General features: G+C 35.1%; 2 protein-coding genes across 2 annotated transcripts in view; both read left to right on the plus strand.

Moving 5' to 3' along the window:
• LOC115218954 overlaps window positions 1-23099 on the plus strand; it is an 89112-nt gene that overhangs the window by 43956 nt on the left and 22057 nt on the right. Inside the window, exons 13-19 of the mRNA XM_036509391.1 lie at window positions 1171-1298; window positions 2085-2146; window positions 8976-11312; window positions 11484-11637; window positions 16292-16353; window positions 19608-19679; window positions 20247-22628. Of these exons, the coding sequence (XP_036365284.1) occupies window positions 1171-1298; window positions 2085-2146; window positions 8976-11312; window positions 11484-11637; window positions 16292-16353; window positions 19608-19679; window positions 20247-22628 (5197 nt within the window). The remainder of the gene's footprint in view (window positions 1-1170; window positions 1299-2084; window positions 2147-8975; window positions 11313-11483; window positions 11638-16291; window positions 16354-19607; window positions 19680-20246; window positions 22629-23099) is intronic.
• LOC115219388 (protocadherin beta-13) lies at window positions 2862-17219 on the plus strand. The gene is made up of 4 exons (XM_029789549.2): window positions 2862-3121; window positions 8881-11312; window positions 11484-11637; window positions 16292-17219. The coding sequence occupies exons 2-4, from the start codon at window positions 8937-8939 to the stop codon at window positions 16366-16368; spliced, it is 2607 nt and encodes an 868-aa protein (XP_029645409.1). The 5' UTR covers window positions 2862-3121; window positions 8881-8936; the 3' UTR covers window positions 16369-17219.

Below are 23099 nucleotides of genomic sequence, written 5' to 3' on the forward strand. Positions count from 1 at the left end.
TTTTAGTTTGACTTGAAATTTTATCTGATCACTATGATGAAGATGACAGGATTTATCACTGGTTTCTTGTATCTCGGTCATGTTCGTTGCTTTAAGTTTCAGAATAATGTCACAGCTAAGATCATTATCATTTACAAGGAAGGATAAGTACTTCTGTCGGCTACTTCTCTTCAATAAATCTAGAAGATTCTCCTTCATGGTTGAATATTATGAGTTGGCTTATCAATTGTATAAATAACCGTAGTGTATTGGTGAGCAACTGCACCAGGTTATTTGCCACAAAAGAAGACAATTGAATATTTGAATATTTCCTGAGAAATAGATAATGCAGAAGATTATACCGAAATAATCTGGACAGCATTGTTGATAGTGGTTAATGAATTGGATTTTGGGAAAGACATTCTGTAGAATGTTTTTTAAGATGTATATGGAATTATGATTAATTCAATGTACAATTTCCTCTAGCTTCTCTGTAGCAACTACTTTGAAGCATGTGCCAATTCAGTGTTGTATGGAAACCACCACAGACTCCCAGAATAATGCTCCCTTTTTGAAGATCATGACAATAGCAGTCATTCATTTCAAAGATTCAATAGGTGTTAGGATTTCTTGCTATACTAAGTGATTGAATTACACTTGACAGACTCCTGTAATGTTTGGTTTTTGCAAAAGATCGACCAGCTGTAACTACAAGTTTAGGAATATACATCCTACTTTTATATAGGAATATACTTTATATAGGAATATATTTTAGGAATATACATCCCACCTTTTTTCAGAACTGCAAATTGTTATGAGATCAGTGACTAGCTCTGATTACGAGCATACCTTAAAACTAAGAAGTAAGGACATGTTTGAAACTCTTAAAGACACAAAATTGATAATCCATTTTGAGTGACTTAAAATGTTCCAAAAGCTAATTTTCAATCAGAATTTAATTTAAAAATGAAGAAAGAGATAGACAGACCAATCAAAAGAAGTCAGTGACCTGTGACATGTTGGTGTCTATAATGACATGTGAGATTGTTGCATGTATGATGAATTATGCAACACTAAAGATAATAATAAATGACAATTACTGTTGTTGAATTACTTGAATATATAGAACGACAAGCCTTGGCAATGTGACCCGTTTTTGACACTTGTGATAAACAACATTTCTGAACTTAGTTTGTTCAGTTATATCCACTCAGGAGTTACCAAGATCCAAACCTTAATCATGTCCATGAAGTTTTCTTCAATGGAACTGTTTTCAATGACCCACAGTGTTGATAAAACACTGGTTGGCTCAGAAATTTGTGAGTTCATTGTTCAGTGAAGATCTTTATATCAATTGCAATATTTCACAACTAGGAATGTTTTTTGCTCTAAAATGAAGAATTTCCCACAAAAGTCAGAACTTGGAAATTCTTTGAGTTTCATAACTGAATAAACTTCTTTATTGACATATGAAAAATATGTCACATTTGCCGTATCAGGCTTTGAATCACAAAGGATTTAAAACTCTCAGAATAGTTCAAAGCATCCTCCTCTAAATTATTCATACATAATGATTCAAAACTGTCGACTGTCTTGTCTTTGTCACTAATGTCGTTATGACAATTATTAATGATTGAATTCATAGTTAATTTCATTCTATTATGTTCCTCTCTAAAGCTCAAATGCAAACAGAAGTCACACTAGAATGACAGGATCTGTAAACACGCATACAATTGCAATGTAAGCACACGTATTCAAAGATCAGTCTCAGCTTGTTGATATGTATGTTTATGTGTGGTTATATGGGGAAACAGTGAGAAGCATGAGGTTATGTAAAATGGTGATAGAGATAAATTCATGCAAACAGATGGAGACTAGTCCAAGTGATACAGATAAGTAAGCAAAAGAAACAGTCACTATGTCATGCATACACACACACACACACACTTGTGTGTATGTTTGTATGTATATGTATACATGTGTGTGTGTACGTATGTATGCTAACAAACTCTCAAATTTGTGAATATATTGCTTTTCATATTGTTTACTTCATCGATAATAAAAGGATCACCATCATAATTTTGTATTTTGTTTCTAAATTCCAGACCAAAATATTTATAAAAACAATGGGACGTCTGCATCAAAAGATTCTAGTGAAGAAACACCAGTGAAACAAGTGTAATTCTGTTATTGCAGGACCATAACTGACTTCCTCTATGTGAATACACTATGATACAATGTAGAACATAGAAGAGACAAACAACTTCACAAGACACTTCCACACTTTCCTTGTTAAGTATATTATATAGCAGTGTAGATTTTAGAGAAACAAAGTGTCTAAGGATAAGAATTGTGTACATCACATGCAATACATATATACATACATACACACAAATAATAAATTATAATGTAGCGATATTCAATGTTGAACACTTCAGACGTTTATATATATATATATATATATATATTTGCTATGTATCTTCCAGTTACACTCAAACTGTGTGAGTTAGGCACAAAGTAGAAGCTTCAAAATAATTTGTCTTATTGAAATATAAAGATAGAAAAATTTTAGTGGAAAATATTAATGCTAATGTTTTTTGTAAAATTTAAGGAGAAATGTACTCAAAACTAAATCAAGTTATACTAAGGCTTGTGATCAAATATAGAATGTCACAACCCTCCCTTGTACCCTACTTAATGCAAATCAATATTAAAAGGACATCATCATTGGTCTGTTGTTTAAGTCATCAACCAATCAAATTCTCTCTAAAACATAGAAAGTAATCACTAACAAAGCTAAGCATTTACACTACTAGTATTATTAAACAAAACAATTATGTTTAACTATAGAATATTGCAACTATATTATAAGTATATATCTTCATATATGTAAATAGTTATTGACAACAGCTCAGCTACATGCAGAATGTTATTATTAGGTGGATGTACTCTTACAAACATACAACTTCAGTGACACATGCAACCCTCTCCTAGCAGCAGACTCTCTGCCTGACGTGCTACACTACTCCATCACCATAACAGCCATTGTCACACCATTACAGCAGCACTTACAATGGATCTTTCTACAACAATACATCTTTCTCTTTCTCACTGAATAACCAATGATATAATTATTAAAAAGGTAAGTTTCTATTTAATCTCATTTTATGTTATAAATCTCACTTAATCTGTAATATATTGTTTTTAATATATTTAATAGTAATAAGGGAACAAAGACACTGAAGAATAATTCGCCCTTATTTTTCACTAATATTTTTCATATTGTTTTAATTAAAATTAATTGGATTATGTTGATTAAAGAGCTTAATATTTAGACTGTACCCATTAAAACAAGACTAGTCGTATCAATTCGTTATGCATATTGATCAGTAATCAGAGACAACACATTCCACAATATAGTGTTATTGTGTCTATTTGTTTTTGATTTAACTAAGATCTAATATCGTACCACAATAGCAGATGGCATGTGAAAGATATCTTTACATGTTTGTATTCAATATATGAAAGAAGATTGTGTCTAAATCCTTTTGTAATGTGAAGATTTGTAGCAGTAATGAAGTAATGGTGTGTTTTATATTTTGCTTAGAGTTACTAGCAGCACGCTTATTAGAATCCCTTCTTAACTGTCAAGAATGGAGGTGCCTTTTATATATGATTTTACCATGATGTATTTCTTTACAAATTATACTAATATATGTTTATATTTTAATAAGTCATTTTTCTCTTACTATGCACTAAATCAAATAGCATTTCCTTGAAAATTTCATCTTAACTGCCTCATTTTCTGTTATTTCCTGAGCAGTATTATTTCCATTAGTTAATTTTATTTAAAAATTCCTATAACATGTAATATCATGAGAATATTGAATACTTCTTCTGTCAAAGATTACTTATTTCAGGAAGAATAATGTTATATATTATTTATCAAATATCAGTACAGGATATGTTTTAGAATCCTACTTGACTAGTTTTTAATTTAATGTATTTATTTCATGTAATTATTTTCTTTTCCTATGCTCTACATTCTATGCCAATGTTCCCATCATATTTCCAACTTCATTACAAAAGAGAAATAAAAATGCAAATTCAATTTCTATTATAAATTGTATAGCTCTATATTCTAATGTTTCATCATTTTCTGTCAGTTGTGTCATTCACAAATAAGCTGGGTCACTAGTTATTTCTATTCACTTCAATAATTCACTAACCGTTCCAGGCTGTCACTTTTGCCTATCTGACATGTTGCCTTTATCCAAGAATTTACACATTTGATTTTTGGAAAAGATATATTTTTATTTAAACTGAAGTAGATTTCACTAAAATATATTTAAAATACAAACATCATTAATTATTCCTATGAAGATTATTTGTTTTATTTGAGTGTTTGATGGAAGACTGATTGAAGAATATGTCGTTATGTTTTGTTTTAGCCTAATATCAGGCCTCATTGATTAAAGAATACCATTTTATGTTTTTTTAAATAATTCTTTTTGAAATTACATAAATCATTTATTTTTCTCAATATGTGTGTAGTAATGTGAAAGTTATTCCACAATGCCAACTATGGTATATTAGGTAATATGAAGTTAGATGCGTTGTTGCACATTAATGAAATGAAAAAAAAATGGTTACATATAAGAGTTCTGGAAGATCCTAATGCTAAAGAATACAGAGTATTTGTCAGTTTGCTAACAATATCATAAACATTATTCATTACAAATGTCCAATCATTTTAAGCTGTATTAAAGAAATCAGAAAGATGAGAAACTAATCAGATAATTCAAAATAATTTTTGTAAAAATGAAGACTAAAATTTGTAAACGACAATATAAGTAGTAAAGATTGTTTGCCAACATAACATGGCAGTCCTGGTTTAGGACAAATGTTGCTGTAATTTTATCCCCAGGAGATATCATCTCCAGCTGGCAATACAACAGATATTGTTTTGAGCTGAGTGGTGGTGCTAGATTCCCTTCTTCGAAAATATAAGGACATAGATCATGTTGTATAGTCAGCTGGAGACGATGTCTCCTGGGGCTAAAATTACAGCAACATTCATCCTAAACCAGGACTGCCATGTTATGTTGGCAAACAATCTTTACTCCAAAGTACTGTTGCTGAATATCTCTCATTATGAGATTTAAAAATAGTAATTTTCTAAGACAGTATATGTATTTAATGAGTTAGATTTCCATGTGTTATGGTAAAATTAGTTTATATATAAATCAAGAATGGTATCAAAAATGTCCTGGACTAGTTCTGTAGTACACCAACAGATGGCAGCACACAGCTGCATGTGCAGTGAGAGTGACCTTCATGAGGCAGTGTGCTGAGTGACACCGCTGTGTTTACTTTGCAAGTTGTGAAATTTGTGTTTTTGTGATCGCATGTATGTTGTAGTCTGTGATTTTGTCATGGACAGGAAGAATCAATGAGAAATTTTGTGTTAAACTTAGGAAGTGTGCTGCAGAGACGTTGAGCCTGCTTCGGCGAGCTTACGGCAATGGGTTGTGTGCAATGTTTTGTGTGTGTGTGTGTGTGTGTGTGTGTGTGTGTGTGTGTGTGTGTGTGTACATATCCAACATGATGTGGATGCTTTTGCTAAAACACTGGAAACCACACCACTCTCCTTGAGAGGGCCTCTCACTTAGACGCATGGCTCGCAAAAACATAGATATTTATATTATTGGTAGATGAGAATCAGGCACTGATGTTGCAAATGGCCAAGAAGCTTATTAAAAAATAATTAATAGTGACAGAAATTTCTATATATCAGGGATCTGGCTGGGATGCAGCTAGCAGGCATCTGCCACTGAGTAGACAAGATACATCGAAATCACTTGATCTGGCAGTTCCAGCACCCGTAGCAGACATTACTTGTCTGCCAATCATATAAATATGTGTGATCCTATGCACCGTGCATCCATATGAGAGGCCCTCTCAAGGCAAATAAGGCAGCATTCACCATTCCAACAAACTATCCACATTGAGTTGGATACAAAGATTGCCTTTTGGTATTGATACTGGATTTGTCTAAAAGATGTATTTAAAATCTTTAAAATTATATAGATCATTTGAGTGATTTTCAGCAAACAGTTTTTTTTTTTCTAACAAAATTACATAATATGATGTGCAAATTATATTAAATATCATACTATTGGGTAAGATAGAAAAGATGTATTTTTAGCATTTGATAGTCTTTTTATATCATTCCAAAACACTTATTTTCATGAGTTATCAATAAATAGTTTAACTTTATATTAACTTAGTAGAACTTTCCAGATTGTTCTTGATGCTCATTGTTCATACTTCTACATAAATATTCATTGCCAAACACTCAAACATCTACACTACCAATATAACTATTTGATCACTCAACTTATTAGAAATAAATTTGAATTATGCAATAGGAGTACCTCTATAATAAAAAACATTATCAATGTATCATACTAAATGCATGTGTTGTTTAAATGTGCAACTGCAGCTTTTTTTTTTTTTTTTGTCTGGGAAAAATCACTTTAAAGGCATATATTAAAAGATACAATATAGTTCTGAGCTGGGATAAACAAGATCACACCAGACCTGACCACAAAAACATCAGATGCATGTTTGCTATAGCTGCAGCTTATCAATATTGCACACGTGTGTCACATCAGAAACAAAATCCAATCCACCAGTCTGAAATTTATACATTTAGTGTATAAACTGTTTGCTGCTTTTCAGTGGACAGCAGAAGCAGAATAAATTTGAATTTCATAATAGAATCAGCTATATAATAAAAAGAAACATTATGAAGACGTCATATTTATACTTGTCGTTTAAACACCAGAAGCTGTAGTTTTTTTTGTCCAAACCACTGCTTATGGCAACAAACATATGTTAAGTATGTTGTATTGATAATGTTTTTATTAGAAATAGAAGCCAGATCATCCTATTGTATAGTTTCCTTGTAAAAGCTAGAAAATACTTCAGTTTTATTGATTGCTGGTCCTCTAGCAAGCTCAGATGTTACCTTCATTGCAGTACAACTGACATATCCAAACTGAAATCATTCAATAGATTTGCCAAGCCATTGTCACACACCTGTACTGTCCCTCCAACCACGACTACAACGACCTTTGTTCCCCTGAACCCAGATCAACATGACCTGCCCTTCTCTCTTATTCTCCCTCATATCTCACCATACTTTGCCCAATGGTTCCTATCTGAACGTCAACCTTTCAGAATGTTCTGCCTGTCTACATATAACTGCAGACATAAACCTTCAGTTATTCAAACTGAGCACCACTTGAATTCAACTCACCCTTATGAAAGTAGCCATTATCCTATTCTGATGAACTCGTAGAAACAAAATAACTTGGACGTCCAACTGACTCCACCTTGTCCACCACCTTGTGGAATAGACAAACAAAATAGTGGGAAGATTGCTATCTGTGTAGGCTGTCACACTGTATGCCACATGATAAAACATTGATCCTCGATTAGCAAACAGTAAAGTGTGTTGGAGTATGTCTAGAGCCATGTTTCTCATGTTTTTTTCTCCCATGCTCCACTTCAGTTTTCCATAAGTGGAAAAAGTTGGGATATAGTATATCATCAGCAGCAGCAGCATCTTCGTCATCAATTTAACATCCACTTTTCTATGGTTGCATAGTTCAAAAAGGGATAATTAAAGCAGATTTTTAATTGATTTTAAAGAGATAATTGAAGCAGAGTTGGATTCGTTGTCACCAACCCTCATCTGTTTCCTAGTAAAGCAATATTTCCCCATTGCCAGACATGTTCTCACAATATTGGAAATGAATGACACTGCTTCTATGACAATGACACTCATTTACAGCTATCACATGATGTCAAGACAAAAAGACACACATAAACACACACACACACACACACATATATATATGTGTGTGTGTGTGTGTGATATATGTATATGTATGTATATGACAGGCTTTATATATATAAAAGGTATTTTAATTAAAATTTTATTGATGTTTTATTCACTTGTTGCTTACTTTTGCTCCATTCTGTCTTGAAAAGCACTGGCTTTAAGCACGTGATCTGTGGCTCACTCCTAGTAGACCGTGGGTGAGTTTGATCAGAGCTGACCAGGACTACATATCAGCTTGAGTTAGCCAAAGCAGATCTGTTGAAACCTTTTGTAACACACAAATGATGTCTTGAGAACCACAGTGAAAACAATATTCACTTTGACATTATCAAGCATGTCTAACATAGTTACCTTCTGGAGTACTAACCTACTTGAATCACAACCAACCTGTTAGATTACACAGCATTGACCCTCATTATCCATTAACAACATATGATCAAAGCTATAACTTTCTGTTAAGAAACATACCAGCCTGAAACTTTGCTTCTCAACACCAGATACATTTTTGTCTCACTGTTACAGTCAAAATACAGAGATGACAAAGACCTCCTTACCTCTCTCTCCACACACATTCACTCACCCCCACCATCACCAGCACCGCATCAAAATTACCAACCAACACATAACTATGATTAGACTACTTTCTCATTATGTATATTCAATCAACTCTACTTTGCTGCTCTGACTATTGGGACCACCCAGCAAAACCCAGGCAATCTTATCATTACTCTCTTTTCATGCTTGGAACAGATTTAACATATCATACAAAGTTTACTCCACATTGTTACATCTCTTTACAATCTACTAGCATTCTATTCCAAATAAATTTCTCACAAACACTGAACACTAGCCATATTAACTTTACTCACTAATCATTACTCTAGGTTATAAGATGGAGGGAGTGTTCACTACACCTCATTCGCAATATTTTATTCAGTTATGGGTATTAAACAATAATTGTAATTGAGGAAATTGTTGTTCTGTTTTAGGTTCATTCCTGAGCATATCTGAAGATCTTTAACAAATACCAACATCCAGCAGCAACATGTTACTGCCATTGACCTTTGTATTCTCACTGGTCCAGTGTGTCCTGACCATAGACCTTACCTACCATGTGGAAGAAGAGAGAAGTCCAGGAACATATGTAGCAGACATTGCTGCCGATTCTAAACTCTTAGACAATGTTAAACCATCTGACCAACATTTGATAACATTCAGTCAATTCAAACGAAAGGTGGCACAGTTATTTAACATCACCATAACAGGTAAACTGTACACTGCTCAGACACTGGATGCAGAAGATCTCTGCACATTCAACAAAGAATGTTCTAGAACTGTCAAAGTTATTATAAAGAAAGTGGATAGCTTCACAAAAATATTAAAAGTCAAAATTGTAATAGAAGACATCAATGACCACGAACCAGAGTTTCCTATAAAGAATGTGAATATACAATTTGATGAAGACATTGGTAAAGGTGCAAAAAGATCAATACCAAATGCCATAGATGATGACATAGGTTTTCAAAATTCATTAATACAATATAAATTAAAATCAAAGAATGGAGAACCATTCTCTCTATCAGTTTCTAAAAGAGCTGATGGTATTTCTTCTCTTAAAATAGTTTTGAAAGAATCATTAGACAGAGAAATCAAAGATACATATTTATTACAAGTCATAGCTAAAGATGGAGGTTCGCCAGCAAAACAAGGTGTTTTAAATATAAATATTTCTATAACAGATGTGAATGACAACCCACCTGTATTTTCTAAACCTTTCTATAATATATCCATACAAAGTACACATCACAAATCCAAACCCATCATTGTTTTATCTGTAACAGATGCTGATTCAGGTGAAAATGGTAAAATTACTTTCCATTTCAGTCCAAAGACATCAGATTTAGCCAAAAGCTATTTTCTTTTAAATGAAACCAGTGGAAGCATTTTCTTGAGTAAATACTCCAAGTTGGAAAAAAAGAAAACCTATGAACTGTTCATAGAGGCCAGGGACGGAGGCAGCCCTCCACTCAATTCCATTGCAACTGTTCTGGTAAATGTCATCAACCAACACAATAATCCTCCATCTATGGATATAGATTATGTTAATGCACTCAATTATAACACAGGTACCATCTCTGAAAACATCAAAGTCGGTAGTTTCATTGCTTATGTGATGGTCACTGACAATGATGTGGGACAAAATGGAGAGGTCAGCTGTGGTATCAAACATGATACATTCAAACTACAGTCAATGGGATCTAAAGAATATAAAATCATTCTCAACAAACCAGTGGACAGAGAAACACAAGGACACTATAACATTCCTGTCTCCTGTCAAGATAAAGGATTACCTCCTCTGAAAAGTGTTAAAAGCCTCTCTATCCAAGTGACTGACATCAACGATGTACAACCACAGTTTACCAAAGATACATTCCAATTCCTCACCTACGAAAACAAAGATAAAGACTTCCCTATTGGTTTTGTCAATGCCACTGACCCTGATCTTGGATCTGCTGGACAACTCACATATTCTCTGCTGCGTAAAGAAAAATCCAATCTCCCATTTCTCATCACCAGTTATGGCTTCATTTCAGCGACCATGTCATTGGACAGAGAGAAACAAGATGTGTATAAGTTTGAGGTTTTTGTCAAAGACAATGGAAGCCCATCTCTGAATGACACAGCGAATGTTGTTGTTGAGATTCTAGATCAAAATGACAATGCTCCGTATTTTACATATCCTAGTAGTGACCCTTACACGCTAAATGTGCAGTACCATCCGCAGAGTAAGAGTGACATCACAGTTTTGAGAGCGTCTGATGGGGACAGTGGAAACAATGCTTTCCTCAGATATGCAATCATACAAGGAAATGATAAACAGTTGTTTAGTATGAACTCACACAGTGGTGCTTTATCCTTCTCCAGACAAGTTTATCTAAATGATGCTGGAAGTTATGAGCTGGTGTTTGTTGTGAAGGACAGTGGTAGTCCAGTTCAGTCGTCAACAACTAGTGTCACTTTGGTATTGGCTGTTAGTAACGAGACATCACCAATGTCGAAGAGTGGACCTTTACAATCTTCAGGTCGGGTCCATATGACATGGGTTATTATCATTGTATCATCAGCAGTAATAATATCAGTGGCTATTGTTGTTTCTATAACGCTGTGTATTATGAAATGTATTAAACACAGAGATAACACAGCTGCTGCCACAAAGAATACAGCCTACCAAGGTAGAGCAGAGATGAAACAATTGTTGTACCAGACTAACACTTCTGTTGCTATGTCGAGGAATGCAGAAGAGATGGTGAAGCGGAATATCTATTCTGAGAGATCCAAGAGTGAATGTTATGCAGAAGGTCAGCTACAGAACAAATATGAATCTTCAGTTCAGTCGAGAACTTTACCAAAACCTACCCCAGTAAGTGGAAACATTACATTTTCTCTCTGTAAAAGTGAACAATGAAATCTCTTTGAATATGTTTTAACTTCAATAATACATTCCAATATTAAATTGTTCTCTTTCCATGTTGATTGTAACTTCCATTGTTTGGTGTCTTGTCATATTTCTTTATCGTTTGTTTGTCAACAGAAATACTGTCAACCTGTTGTGGTGACATCAAGTGATGATGCTGTGGAAGATAATGCTACTATGGTTTGTAACTATACATCAGATACAATGTCATCCAAGAGAAGTGGTAGACAAGGAGACTTGAAACATTATGAAGAAATACCAGGAGTATCAGGTTAGCAAGTACATTGATCATATTTCAGTTTGTCATTTTAAATGACAACATCATTATTTCTAACACCATTATCAGCATTGTTTGAAGAAGCTGTACCTTTTGATTTGTTCCTACTCTGAATTCCAATATAAACCTCTGCTCAAATATATATACATATACAAACACACACACAGAGATATGTATGCATACATTCATACATCATCATCATGATCATCATTATTTAATGTCTGTTGTCCATACTGGTATGTGTTGGACAGTTTGAGAAGGGCTGGTAGGCTGAGGGGCTACACCAAACCATAGTTTGACTTGGCGTGGTTTCTGCGGTTGGATGACCTTCCTAACACCAACCACTCCAAGAGTGTAATGGGAGCTTTTACATGCCACTGGCATAAGTGCCATTTGCAAGACACCAGTATCCTCTAAGCTATTGTTGATTTGGCTAGCTGATTCCTCTGTTGGGTCAACATTTGGCAGGTTCTCCTTCTCCCATTTATTCTCCACATTTAGCAGCCTTTCATAATAGCATTTCTAAGCCTCTTTCTTTGCAGAATCATTAAATGTAACTACACCATCATCCATGTGGATACATTTCTCTCCTATGACATCACGATTTTCTCTAACACACTGTCTTGCAATCTGAAATATTTCAAGTTTTTGGTCCTCACATCACTGAACACAGGCAAACTTCTTTTCTGTTTTTTCCCTGGCCAGATATACCTGTCTCTTAGCTTCCTTTCTGGGTATATGATACAGTTACCTGCTACCTCCACTCTTCCAGGCATTTCTTTGCTCTAATGGCTTTGTCTACAGCATCATTCCACCACCTCATCACACTAAGTTTCGATGGGATTTTGCACCAGCTGAAGATTTGGTCTTTGGCACTCAGCAAGCTGTCCTGCAGGAATTCCCAGTTGCCCACTCTGTTACAAGTCTGTAGTTCCTCCTCCCTCTCATCAAATTTCTCAATTAGAGTGTCCCTAAATCTCTGACCATATAAAGGGTCCTCAAGTTTCCAAATCCTTCTTTTCCATATTGGTCTGCTTCCTGGTTTCCTTCTAGCCTGAAATCTCAAGTCACTAATGACTATTCTATGATGTTGGGTACATTCTTCACCAGGAAAGGTCTTTGCATTTATGAGCAACCATGCATCCCACTGTCTGATGAGAATGTAATCAATCTGGCTAGCATAGCCACCTGATTGATAGGTTATCAGGTGGTTGGCTAGCTTCTTGATGTTGTTGTTGCAGATCAATAGGTTATTTGCATCACAGAACTCCAGTAGCCTTGTCCTCTCTTCATTTCAGGAACCAATTCCATAGCCCTTATGTACACAATGGAAGATACCAGGTTGCTGCCTGACATACCCATTGATATCCCTAGCTTGCAGACGAATATCATAAAAGCAGTCCTTTTGTTCATTTGGTAGACCCACTTGGCAGGGTGTAGGCAGAGACAATTGTCACTGTGCATACCTATTTCTTTACTACCCACAAGGGGCTAAACACAGAGGGGACAAACAAGGACAGACAAACGGATTAAGTTGATTACATCAACCCCAGTGTGTAACGGGTACTTATTTAATCGACCCCGAAAGGATGAAAGGCAAAGTCAACCTTGGCGGAATTTGAACTCAGAACGGTCACTGTGCATACTTATCAATGCTTTGTATGCCATAAGGTCAATTAAATAAGTACCAATTATGCATTGGGGTTGATGTAATCGACTTAATCCGTTTGTCTGTCCTTGTTTGTCCCCTCTGTGTTTAGCCCCTTGTGGGTAGTAAAGAAATAGGTATGCACAGTACAGTCTCTGCATAAGGAGCAGACTCTACCCTAAGTGTATCGAATTTCTTTTTTGCTGTGTTAGTATGAATCAGTTTCAATTAACAGAAGTAGATTTTCCTAAGGCCAGCTGCTCTACCTGTCAACAAATATCTAGATTCACTGTTTCCAAGAAGTAGTATCTCTCCTAGTCTTTTGAACATGAACATCACAGTGACTGGATAGGTTTTCACGTGTAGCAAATGAACACCACCACTCCTATGACAGTAACATTTGTTTACAACTATCATGTGATACCAATACAAACGAGACACAAACATGTTCACGCACGCACACATGTATTTTATACACACACACACACACACACACACACACACATGTATTCTTATACACACACACACACACACACACATCATCATCATCATCCATCTCTTTCTTCATGCTGGAATGGGTTGGATGGTTTGACAGGAGCTGGCAACCAAGAGGGCTGCACCAGGCCCCAGTTGTCTGTTTTAGCATGATTCCTGTCTTGATGCCCTTCCTAATGCCAACCACTTTACAGAGGGTACTGGGTGCATTTACATGATGCTGGTATGGGTGCTTTTTACATTGTGCCACTACCCATGGGTGGGGTCACCAAGTGGTTTCAAAGACAAAGACATCTCTGCTAAGAGAGAGAGAGGAACTGAAAGAAGTGGTGTATGCCAGATGGGAGACTGAAGTATGATAGGGGATCAGGGATAGCTGTCTTACTGCAGGGGAGATATTTGTCTCCCCCAGTAGAACTAGAAAGTAGAGGGGGTGAGAGAGAGAGAGAGACAGAGAAAGATAGGGACAGTCAGAGAGAGAGAGAGCCTCCTCACAGGAAACATAAGTAGTGTACAGGGAGTATAAGTAGCATAGAAGGGATAAAGGAGATTTTAGAAATAACATGTGATGTTGAGAAGAAACTGGAGAGGCCTGCAGTGAGGATTGTGGGGGGATGGTTGTTGATGAGTTTTGCCAGAGGATAGAGTTATGTGTGTGTGTGTGTGTATGGATTTACTAAGCTTGATGTGTCTTCTCAAGCACAGCAAATTGCCAAACATGTCACTCACTTCTCATTGAGGTTCAATATCTGAAGATCCTTTCTCACCATTTCATTTCAGGTCTCCCTGGGTTAACCCCTTCCATAAGTTCCCTCCACAATTACAGTTCGGCACTTCTTTAGGCAACTGTCCTCGTTCATCTGCATCACATGACCATACCAGCACAGTCCTCCCTCTTGCACACTACTTCAGATATCCCTTATACCCAGTTTTTCTCTTAAATCCTTAAACACTCTGTCATGCATGCACACTGACGTAACCCATCCAGTGGAGCATGCTGGCTTCATTTCTTAGAACCCTTTGCATGTCCTCTGTAGTCACAGCCCATGTTCCACTGCCATGCAGCATAGCTGTTCATACACAGTTGTTATATTGTTTACCTTTCACTCTGAGGGAAAAGCCCTTTGTTAGCAACAAAGGTAGCAACTCCCTGAACTTTGCCCAGCCCATTGTCATTCTAGTAACTTCACTTTCAGAGCTTCCTCCTCCACTGATAATTTGGTCACCTAGGTAACAGAAACTATCTACTGTTTCTAAGGATATCGCCCAGAAATTTGAGAGAATTTTTATTTTCTAAATAATCCTAATGTTTATTGTCCCTGCACATCTGCCATACACAATGACTACGTTCTCTGTTAACCTTCCTTTGATACAGCTGCACTTCTTATGGGCCCAGTCTCATAGCTTACACTGGGCACATTGTATGGAGTTTCTACCAGCACCTTTTCTATGTATTGGGTAGGGCCATCTCCCTGAAGGGACCAGTGATTTATCTGTATTCCTATTTACTACATGTGTGTGTATCAGGCTTCTTACAGTTTCTCTCATCCAAATCCACTCACTAGGCTTTCTTTGGCCTAGGGATATAGCAGAAGACATGTGCCCAAGGTGCTGGCTGTGGAATCAATCCCACAACCATGTGGTTGAAAAGCAAACTTCTTAAGTATATAAACTGTCAGGGTGTAAGAATTAGATTTTGTTTATATTCTAGATTCTTAAAAATGTAAGAACTGAATAAGGCGACGCGTTACCAGCATCACCTTACTGGCACTTGTGCCTGTGCTAGTAGGGTGCCAAGAGCACCATTCGAGCATGATCGTTGCTAGAGCGACCAACTGGCCTCCGTGCCGGTGGCACATAAAAGGGCACCATTTAAGCGTGATCGTTACCAGTGTCGCCTTACTGGCACCTGTGCCAGTGGCATGTGTAAAAAGATTCGAGCAAGGTCATTGTCAGTACTGCCTGACTGGCACGTAAAAAGCACCCACTACACTCTCGGAGTGGTTGGCATTAGGAAAGGCATCCAGCTGTAGAAACTCTGCCAGATCAAGATTGGAACCTGGTGCAGCCATCTGGTTCGCCAGCCCTCAGTCAAACCATCCAATCCATGCCAGCATGGAAAGTGAACGTTAAACGATGATGATGATGATGATTTAGTCTTATCCCTGTCATGTTCAAGCAAATTTTACAAAGAAATTATTATTTTCAATTACTTCGTGAATTTTTTTTTTTGTAGCTAAATAGTAGAGAAGAAAATACATGTATATTTAGTAAAGTTGGGTCTTTCCTTCATTGCCACGCTGAATACCAATGACAGGTTCAGCTTCAGATTAATATATAAACCGTATCCTAAATATTGAGATCTTTTTTGACCCATTTGTCCATCATTTTATTGGAAAAACCTTTGCTCTACATTGTGGAGTGCATTTCTTTTTAATATCGCTTAGCAAAATGGTCATCAACATCATAATTTTGTAAAACGTGTATTTTGTTTCTAAATTTCAGATCAAAGTATTTATAAAAACAATGACACATCTACATCAAAAGATTCTAGTGAAGAAACACCAGTGAAACATGTCTAATTAAACTGCCATTGAAGTGTCACAACTACTTTTCTCAATAAAAATATACAATATCACTATACAATACACAAACAGCATTAACATACACTTTGTTTATTAATTCCGCTATATCAGTATATTCTGCAGAAACAAGTCTATAAATAAGCCATAATGTTAATTTAATTACTAAAGATTACATTGTGTTGATTAATGAATTATTATTAAATATATTCAGTTGGTGAACTTTTCAAATATTTTGTATATGTTCATCATTAACATTCCAATTACTTTAAAATTTACTCCACAATGTATAGATAATTAATGCAAGGAGTAGAGAACCAAAAATAAATTCTCATGATTGAAAAAAAAAGCATTTTAGTGAAAATTACGGCAGTATTTTCTGAGATTTAAAAAGAAATGTATTTAAAATTTTACCTAGCTATCAATATTACCAAGACCTGATTAAGGGATGAATGTCTCACCTTCTCCCAACAAATCAGTAGTAAAGGAGCAACATCATTGGTCTTCTGTTTAGGTCATTCAACCAATCAGATTCTCTCTAAAACATGCAAAGAAACCACTAAGAAAGCTAAGCATTCGCATTACTGGTGTTATTAAACCAGTTATGTTTAAATGTAGAATATTCTAGCTATATAAATACACATCTATATATCTATATATATGTAGACTGTCATAAGTAACAATAGACAAACATCATCTTTAAGGACAAATGCTTACAAACATACAACTTCAGTGACACATGCAACCCTCTCCTAGCAGCAGACTCTCTGCCTGACGTGCTACACTACTCCATCACCATAACAGCCATTGTCACACCATTACAGCAGCACTTACAATGGATCTTTCTACAACAATACATCTTTCTCTTTCTCACTGAATAACCAATGATATAATTATCAAAAAGGTAAGTTTCCATTTAATCTCTTATAATCTCATTTTAATTTATTATCACTCACTGAATCTGTAAATGATTGAATAATTATTCACATATTTTTCACTAAAATTGTCTGTATTGACAGTTCTTTTTGTCTTTTGTTTTTTTGTCCTCTTCTCCCTTCACAATTGGATGATGTTGCATGAAACATTTAATATTTAGAGTTAAAATTGTTTCAGGAAAACAATTTGAAAATAAAGGAGATAAAAATAGTAGTAAAATGAAACAAAACATTATAAAGATTTTTTCTTTATATTTTTAATTTGAAGTAGAAAGTAAGGGTGTAAATCATTGTTTTACTATGCTTCTCTCTGTCTACTCTGATTTCTGATTTTCATTCCATTGGCTTTACGAACAATCTTTATCTCACGGTACTTTCATTTAAGCCTTTCTCCTACTCAGCTGACGATGCTCTGGTTAATTCAGCTGGAAATGAATACCAGCAGAAGCTGTGGGTTAATCTTGCATGAGATTAGCTTCTGTTCAGGAATCATGTACTCTCAGTTACTTAAACAATGCAATAATCTCCAACCTAATTACTCTGTAGACCTGAGAGAGGGAGAGAGATTTAATTTAACTTTAACTCTAATATTTATATTTTTTTCAATTGAATCCAAACTATGTTTCTATAATATTTGTTACACGTATGTCGGCTATTGTTACTTATCCCAATATAAGTGTTGCTTTTGATGTATGGAAAATGTAATATTTTGTCGGTATCATTAGATTGCATTTGAAAGATATGTTAGGGATAAAATATGAAGAAATATACCAGAAGTTTAATAATAGTGTGTTGGTTGTTGGTAGTGATGAGGCACTGGTGTGTTAGAGTTCTGGGTTGAAGATAATGGTGGACACCACTGTCAGGAAGTGAATAGTAATGAGAAAGTCTTTAACAGATTGAATATAAAGTGAAGAATCTGTCCTGTTGGATTAAATTTGTAATGTATCTTTTTATTATTGTTCAGGATAGATTATAAATGAATTAATTCAGAGAGAATTTCAACAGTAATTTCTATAATTATTTGAACAGTTTGATGTCATTTTATTCATGATGGAATTGCATTCATCATATTAACTGGGAAACAATGAATACATCATTGCAATGTTACAATCATATGTGTGAACTTTTAAAATGTATGGGTATATGCTTAACATGCACTTCAGTCTTTTCATGAAAAAAACGGTTAGCATGTCTTTAGAAATTACCCAAATACTTGGTTAATGTTACAGAAATTTCTGATTACTTCTTTTTGAGAATCTAAAATCAAGTTTTTGGGAAAGCAGAAGATCTGAAATCCGTATTATTGGTAACGATTTCAAAATGCTTTAACAGATTTTAAACATCCATTTTTTTCTATTCCCAGTATCAAAAATATGGCTGGTTACAATAAGTTTGTACAAATATTATATTTTTATTTTCGTCACTGCCATAATGGCTTCAAAAAAATGAGTGACTGGTAAAAGTGAAAGGTACTATATGTTATTTCTTTTCAAAATTAACCATTTAATTAACAAACTTGATTTCATTTTTGGATTTGGTTTGCAAGATTCTTTATGTGAGTTTGTGTGTTGAAGCATCTTTTGTTGTGTCTGAAGAGAGTCATTCTCTTTTGGTGCCTTATAATTTAACACTCACCAGTAAAATTTCCACTCATTTCCTTCTTTATTTTTCTAAAATCTTTGTTGTGTCTTGCAACCTTTTCAAAACTATTGAAAAGGTTGCAAGACACAATGAAGATTTTAGAAAAATTGCTGCAATAAAATCCTCTTCTGTTTCTAACTCTCATTTGTAATACGAAGTCATATTTCATTTCATCTCACTAACTTTTAGATACTAACTACTTTTATTAACCACTTTTTTCTCTATATAATAAATACTGGCTAGTTCTTCTTTCTTTTTCTTTTCAAATATCAAGTTGATGCTTCCATTTTTGTTCCTCAAGAAAAGTTGTAACATTTCTAGACTACCAGAGTTACAAATAATACCACCTTCTTTCATGCTTCAAAGAATTGGTTGAAAATATTTCATTTGTAAGAATATTTGGGAGATTCCATGCAGTTGCTCAACTTACTCAGAGTAGCAGCCAAATCCATTTCAAATCTCACCCTACCATTGAAAAAGAAACACACATAAGATAATGTGGTCATGGTTTGAATGCTTCTAAATCATAGCTCCATCTGGGTTGACAACAACAACAACATGCAATTATAGACTAAAATGAGGCCCCTAATTTTTGCATAAAATTGAATGTAAAAGATTATAATTAACTGTAGTGTGGAAATCATTTTTTTTTTTTTTTAGTCGGAAACTGATTACAGCTTTGGTTTTTACTACATTGGTGCTGATAAAAGATATACCTGTAAAATACCAAGGGTGATTTATTTGATTCAGAGGTTAAAAAAGGATTTAGAACTAAAAAAGAAATCTTTGTGTACCAATACCAATTATATTTTTATTAATTAATTATATATTTTTTCCTGTTACCATTTATTCACTCCTAGAAGTTCACACAAGACTTCCATCAATTTATTGTCATTGTTTCCATGAAGACACTGCAGCAGTTCTGCTTTTACTAATGATGTACTTTGTACAAGACAAATTATTTTCCTTTTATTATTAACTCAAGTAATGATATTATCAACACAATTTAAAGTGAGGTAAATTATATTGCACACTCTTTCAAAATATAGCTTTATTAACAGACATATTCTGTGGATTTTTCTCCATTGTTGTCTTGTGTGAATAGACAAAATGTTGATGTAATATTGTATGTCAGCATATGATGATTTCACATGTTAATAATAATAATAATAATAATAAATTCCTAACATGATGTTACCTTGTTATAACATACATATTAAATCTAATCTGATGTAATTATATCTCTTTTTAGGTTCCATGCACCACATAACTACACGCACAGAACCAAGACCAACATAAAACAACATGTTCCTGTCATTTTCTATTGTATTGTCAATGGTCCACTGTGTCTTGACCATAGACCTTACCTACCATGTGGAAGAAGAGAGAAGTCCAGGAACATATGTAGCAGACATTGCTGCCGATTCTAAACTTTTAGACAATGTTAAACCATCTGACCAACATTTGATAACATTCAGTCAATTCAAACGAAAGGTGGCACAGTTATTTAACATCACCAAAACAGGTAAACTGTACACTGCTCAGACACTGGATGCAGAAGATCTCTGCACATTCAACAAAGAATGTTCCAGAACTCTTAAAGTTGTTGTCAATAAAGGGACCAGTGTTTCAAAAATATTAAAAATCAAGATAGTAATAGAAGATATCAATGACCATCACCCTGAGTTTCCCAAAAACCAAATTTCATTAAAGTTCTCAGAAACAGATGGAAAAGGCACAAAACGATCAATACCTAATGCTATGGACAAAGATGTAGGATTTCAAAATTCCTTAATACAATATAAATTAAAATCAAAGAATGGAGAACCATTCTCTCTGTCAGTGTCTAAAAGAGCTGATGGTATTTCTTCTCTTAAAATAGTTTTAAAAGAATCATTAGACAGAGAAGTCAAAGATACGTATTTATTACAGGTCATAGCTAAAGATGGAGGTTCACCAGCAAAACAAGGTATTCTGAACATAAACATCTCTGTGACAGATGAGAATGACAACCCACCTGTATTTTCTAAACCTCTATACAATATATCCATACAAAGTACACATCATAAGTCTAAACCCATCATTGTTTTATCTGTAACTGATGCTGATGCTGGTGAAAATGGTAAAATTACTTTCCATTTCAGTCCAAAAACATCAGATATTGTAAAAAGCTATTTTCAGTTAAATGAAACCAGTGGAAGCATTTTGTTAAGGGAATATTCAAATCTGAGTAAAAAGAAAACCTATGAACTTTTTATAGAGGCCAGAGATGGGGGCAACCCTCCTCTCAGTTCTATAGCAACAGTTTTAGTGAATGTTATCAACCAACACAACAATCCTCCATCTATTGATATTGATTATGTTAATGCAATCAATGACAACACAGCTACCATTTCTGAAAACATCAAAGTTGGTAGTTTCATTGCTTATGTGATGGTCACTGACAATGATGTGGGACAAAATGGAGAGGTCAGCTGTGATATCAAACATGATACATTCAAACTACAGTCAATGGGATCTAAAGAATATAAAATCATTCTAAACAAACCAGTGGACAGAGAAACACAAGGACACTATAACATTCCTGTCTCCTGTCAAGATAAAGGATTACCTCCTCTTAAAAGTGTTAAAAGCCTCTCTATCCAAGTGACTGACATCAACGATGTACAACCACAGTTTACCAAAGATACATTCCAATTCCTCACCTACGAAAACAAAGATAAAGACTTCCCTATTGGTTTTGTCAATGCCACTGACCCTGATCTTGGATCTGCTGGACAACTCACATATTCTCTGCTGCGTAAAGAAAAATCCAATCTCCCATTTCTCATCACCAGTTATGGCTTCATTTCAGCGACCATGTCATTGGACAGAGAGAAACAAGATGTGTATAAGTTTGAGGTTTTTGTCAAAGACAATGGAAGCCCATCTCTGAATGACACAGCGAATGTTGTTGTTGAGATTCTAGATCAAAATGACAATGCTCCGTATTTTACATATCCTAGTAGTGACCCTTACACGCTAAATGTGCAGTACCATCCGCAGAGTAAGAGTGACATCACAGTTTTGAGAGCCTCTGATGGGGACAGTGGAAACAATGCTTTCCTCAGATATGCAATCATACAAGGAAATGATAAACAGTTGTTTAGTATGAACTCACACAGTGGTGCTTTATCCTTCTCCAGACAAGTTTATCTAAATGATGCTGGAAGTTATGAGCTGGTGTTTGTTGTGAAGGACAGTGGTAGTCCAGTTCAGTCGTCAACAACTAGTGTCACTTTGGTATTGGCTGTTAGTAACGAGACATCACCAATGTCGAAAAGTGGACCTTTACAATCTTCAGGTCGGGTCCATATGACATGGGTTATTATCATTGTATCATCAGCAGTAATAATATCAGTGGCTATTGTTGTTTCTATAACGCTGTGTATTATGAAATGTATTAAACACAGAGATAACACAGCTGCTGCCACAAAGAATACAGCCTACCAAGGTAGAGCAGAGATGAAACAATTGTTGTACCAGACTAACACTTCTGTTGCTATGTCGAGGAATGCAGAAGAGATGGTGAAGCGGAATATCTATTCTGAGAGATCCAAGAGTGAATGTTATGCAGAAGGTCAGCTACAGAACAAATATGAATCTTCAGTTCAAAGCAGAACCCTTCCTAAACCATCTTCAGTAAGATTTCAATTGTTAATAATCTCTTATCCTTTTACTCTTTTACTTGTTTTAGTCATGTGACTGTGGCCATGCTGGAGCACCGCCTTTAGTCCAGGAAATCAATCCCAGGACTTATTCTTTGTAAGCCTAGTACTTATTCTATTGGTCTCTTTTGCTGAACTGCTAAATTACAGGGACATAAATACACCAGCATCAGTTGTCAAATGATGTTGGGGGACAAACACAGACATAGAAACACACATATATATATATATATATATATATATATACGACAGGCTTCTTTCAGTTTCCATTTACCAAATGCACTTACAAGGCTTTGATCAGTCCAAGGCTATAGTAGAAGACACTTGCCCAAGGTGCCACGCAGTGGGACTGAATCCAGAACCATGTGGTTCATAAGCAAGCTACTTACCACACAGCCACTCCTATGCCTATAATCATTAAATTTATTTAAATATTACTCCTTTC

The sequence above is a fragment of the Octopus sinensis genome, linkage group LG14 (genome assembly GCF_006345805.1).
Source record: "Octopus sinensis linkage group LG14, ASM634580v1, whole genome shotgun sequence".
NCBI lineage: Eukaryota > Metazoa > Mollusca > Cephalopoda > Octopoda > Octopodidae > Octopus > Octopus sinensis.

What these genes read in the sequence shown, in the direction of transcription:
- LOC115219388 (XM_029789549.2), top strand. Translation starts at nt 8,937, where the DNA reads ATGTTACTGCCATTGACCTTTGTATTCTCACTGGTCCAGTGTGTCCTG. An exon ending in CTTTACCAAAACCTACCCCA is followed by an intron (nt 11,313 to 11,483) that starts GTAAGTGGAAAC and finishes GTTTGTCAACAG; the next exon opens with AAATACTGTCAACCTGTTGT. An exon ending in AGAAATACCAGGAGTATCAG is followed by an intron (nt 11,638 to 16,291) that starts GTTAGCAAGTAC and finishes TCTAAATTTCAG; the next exon opens with ATCAAAGTATTTATAAAAAC.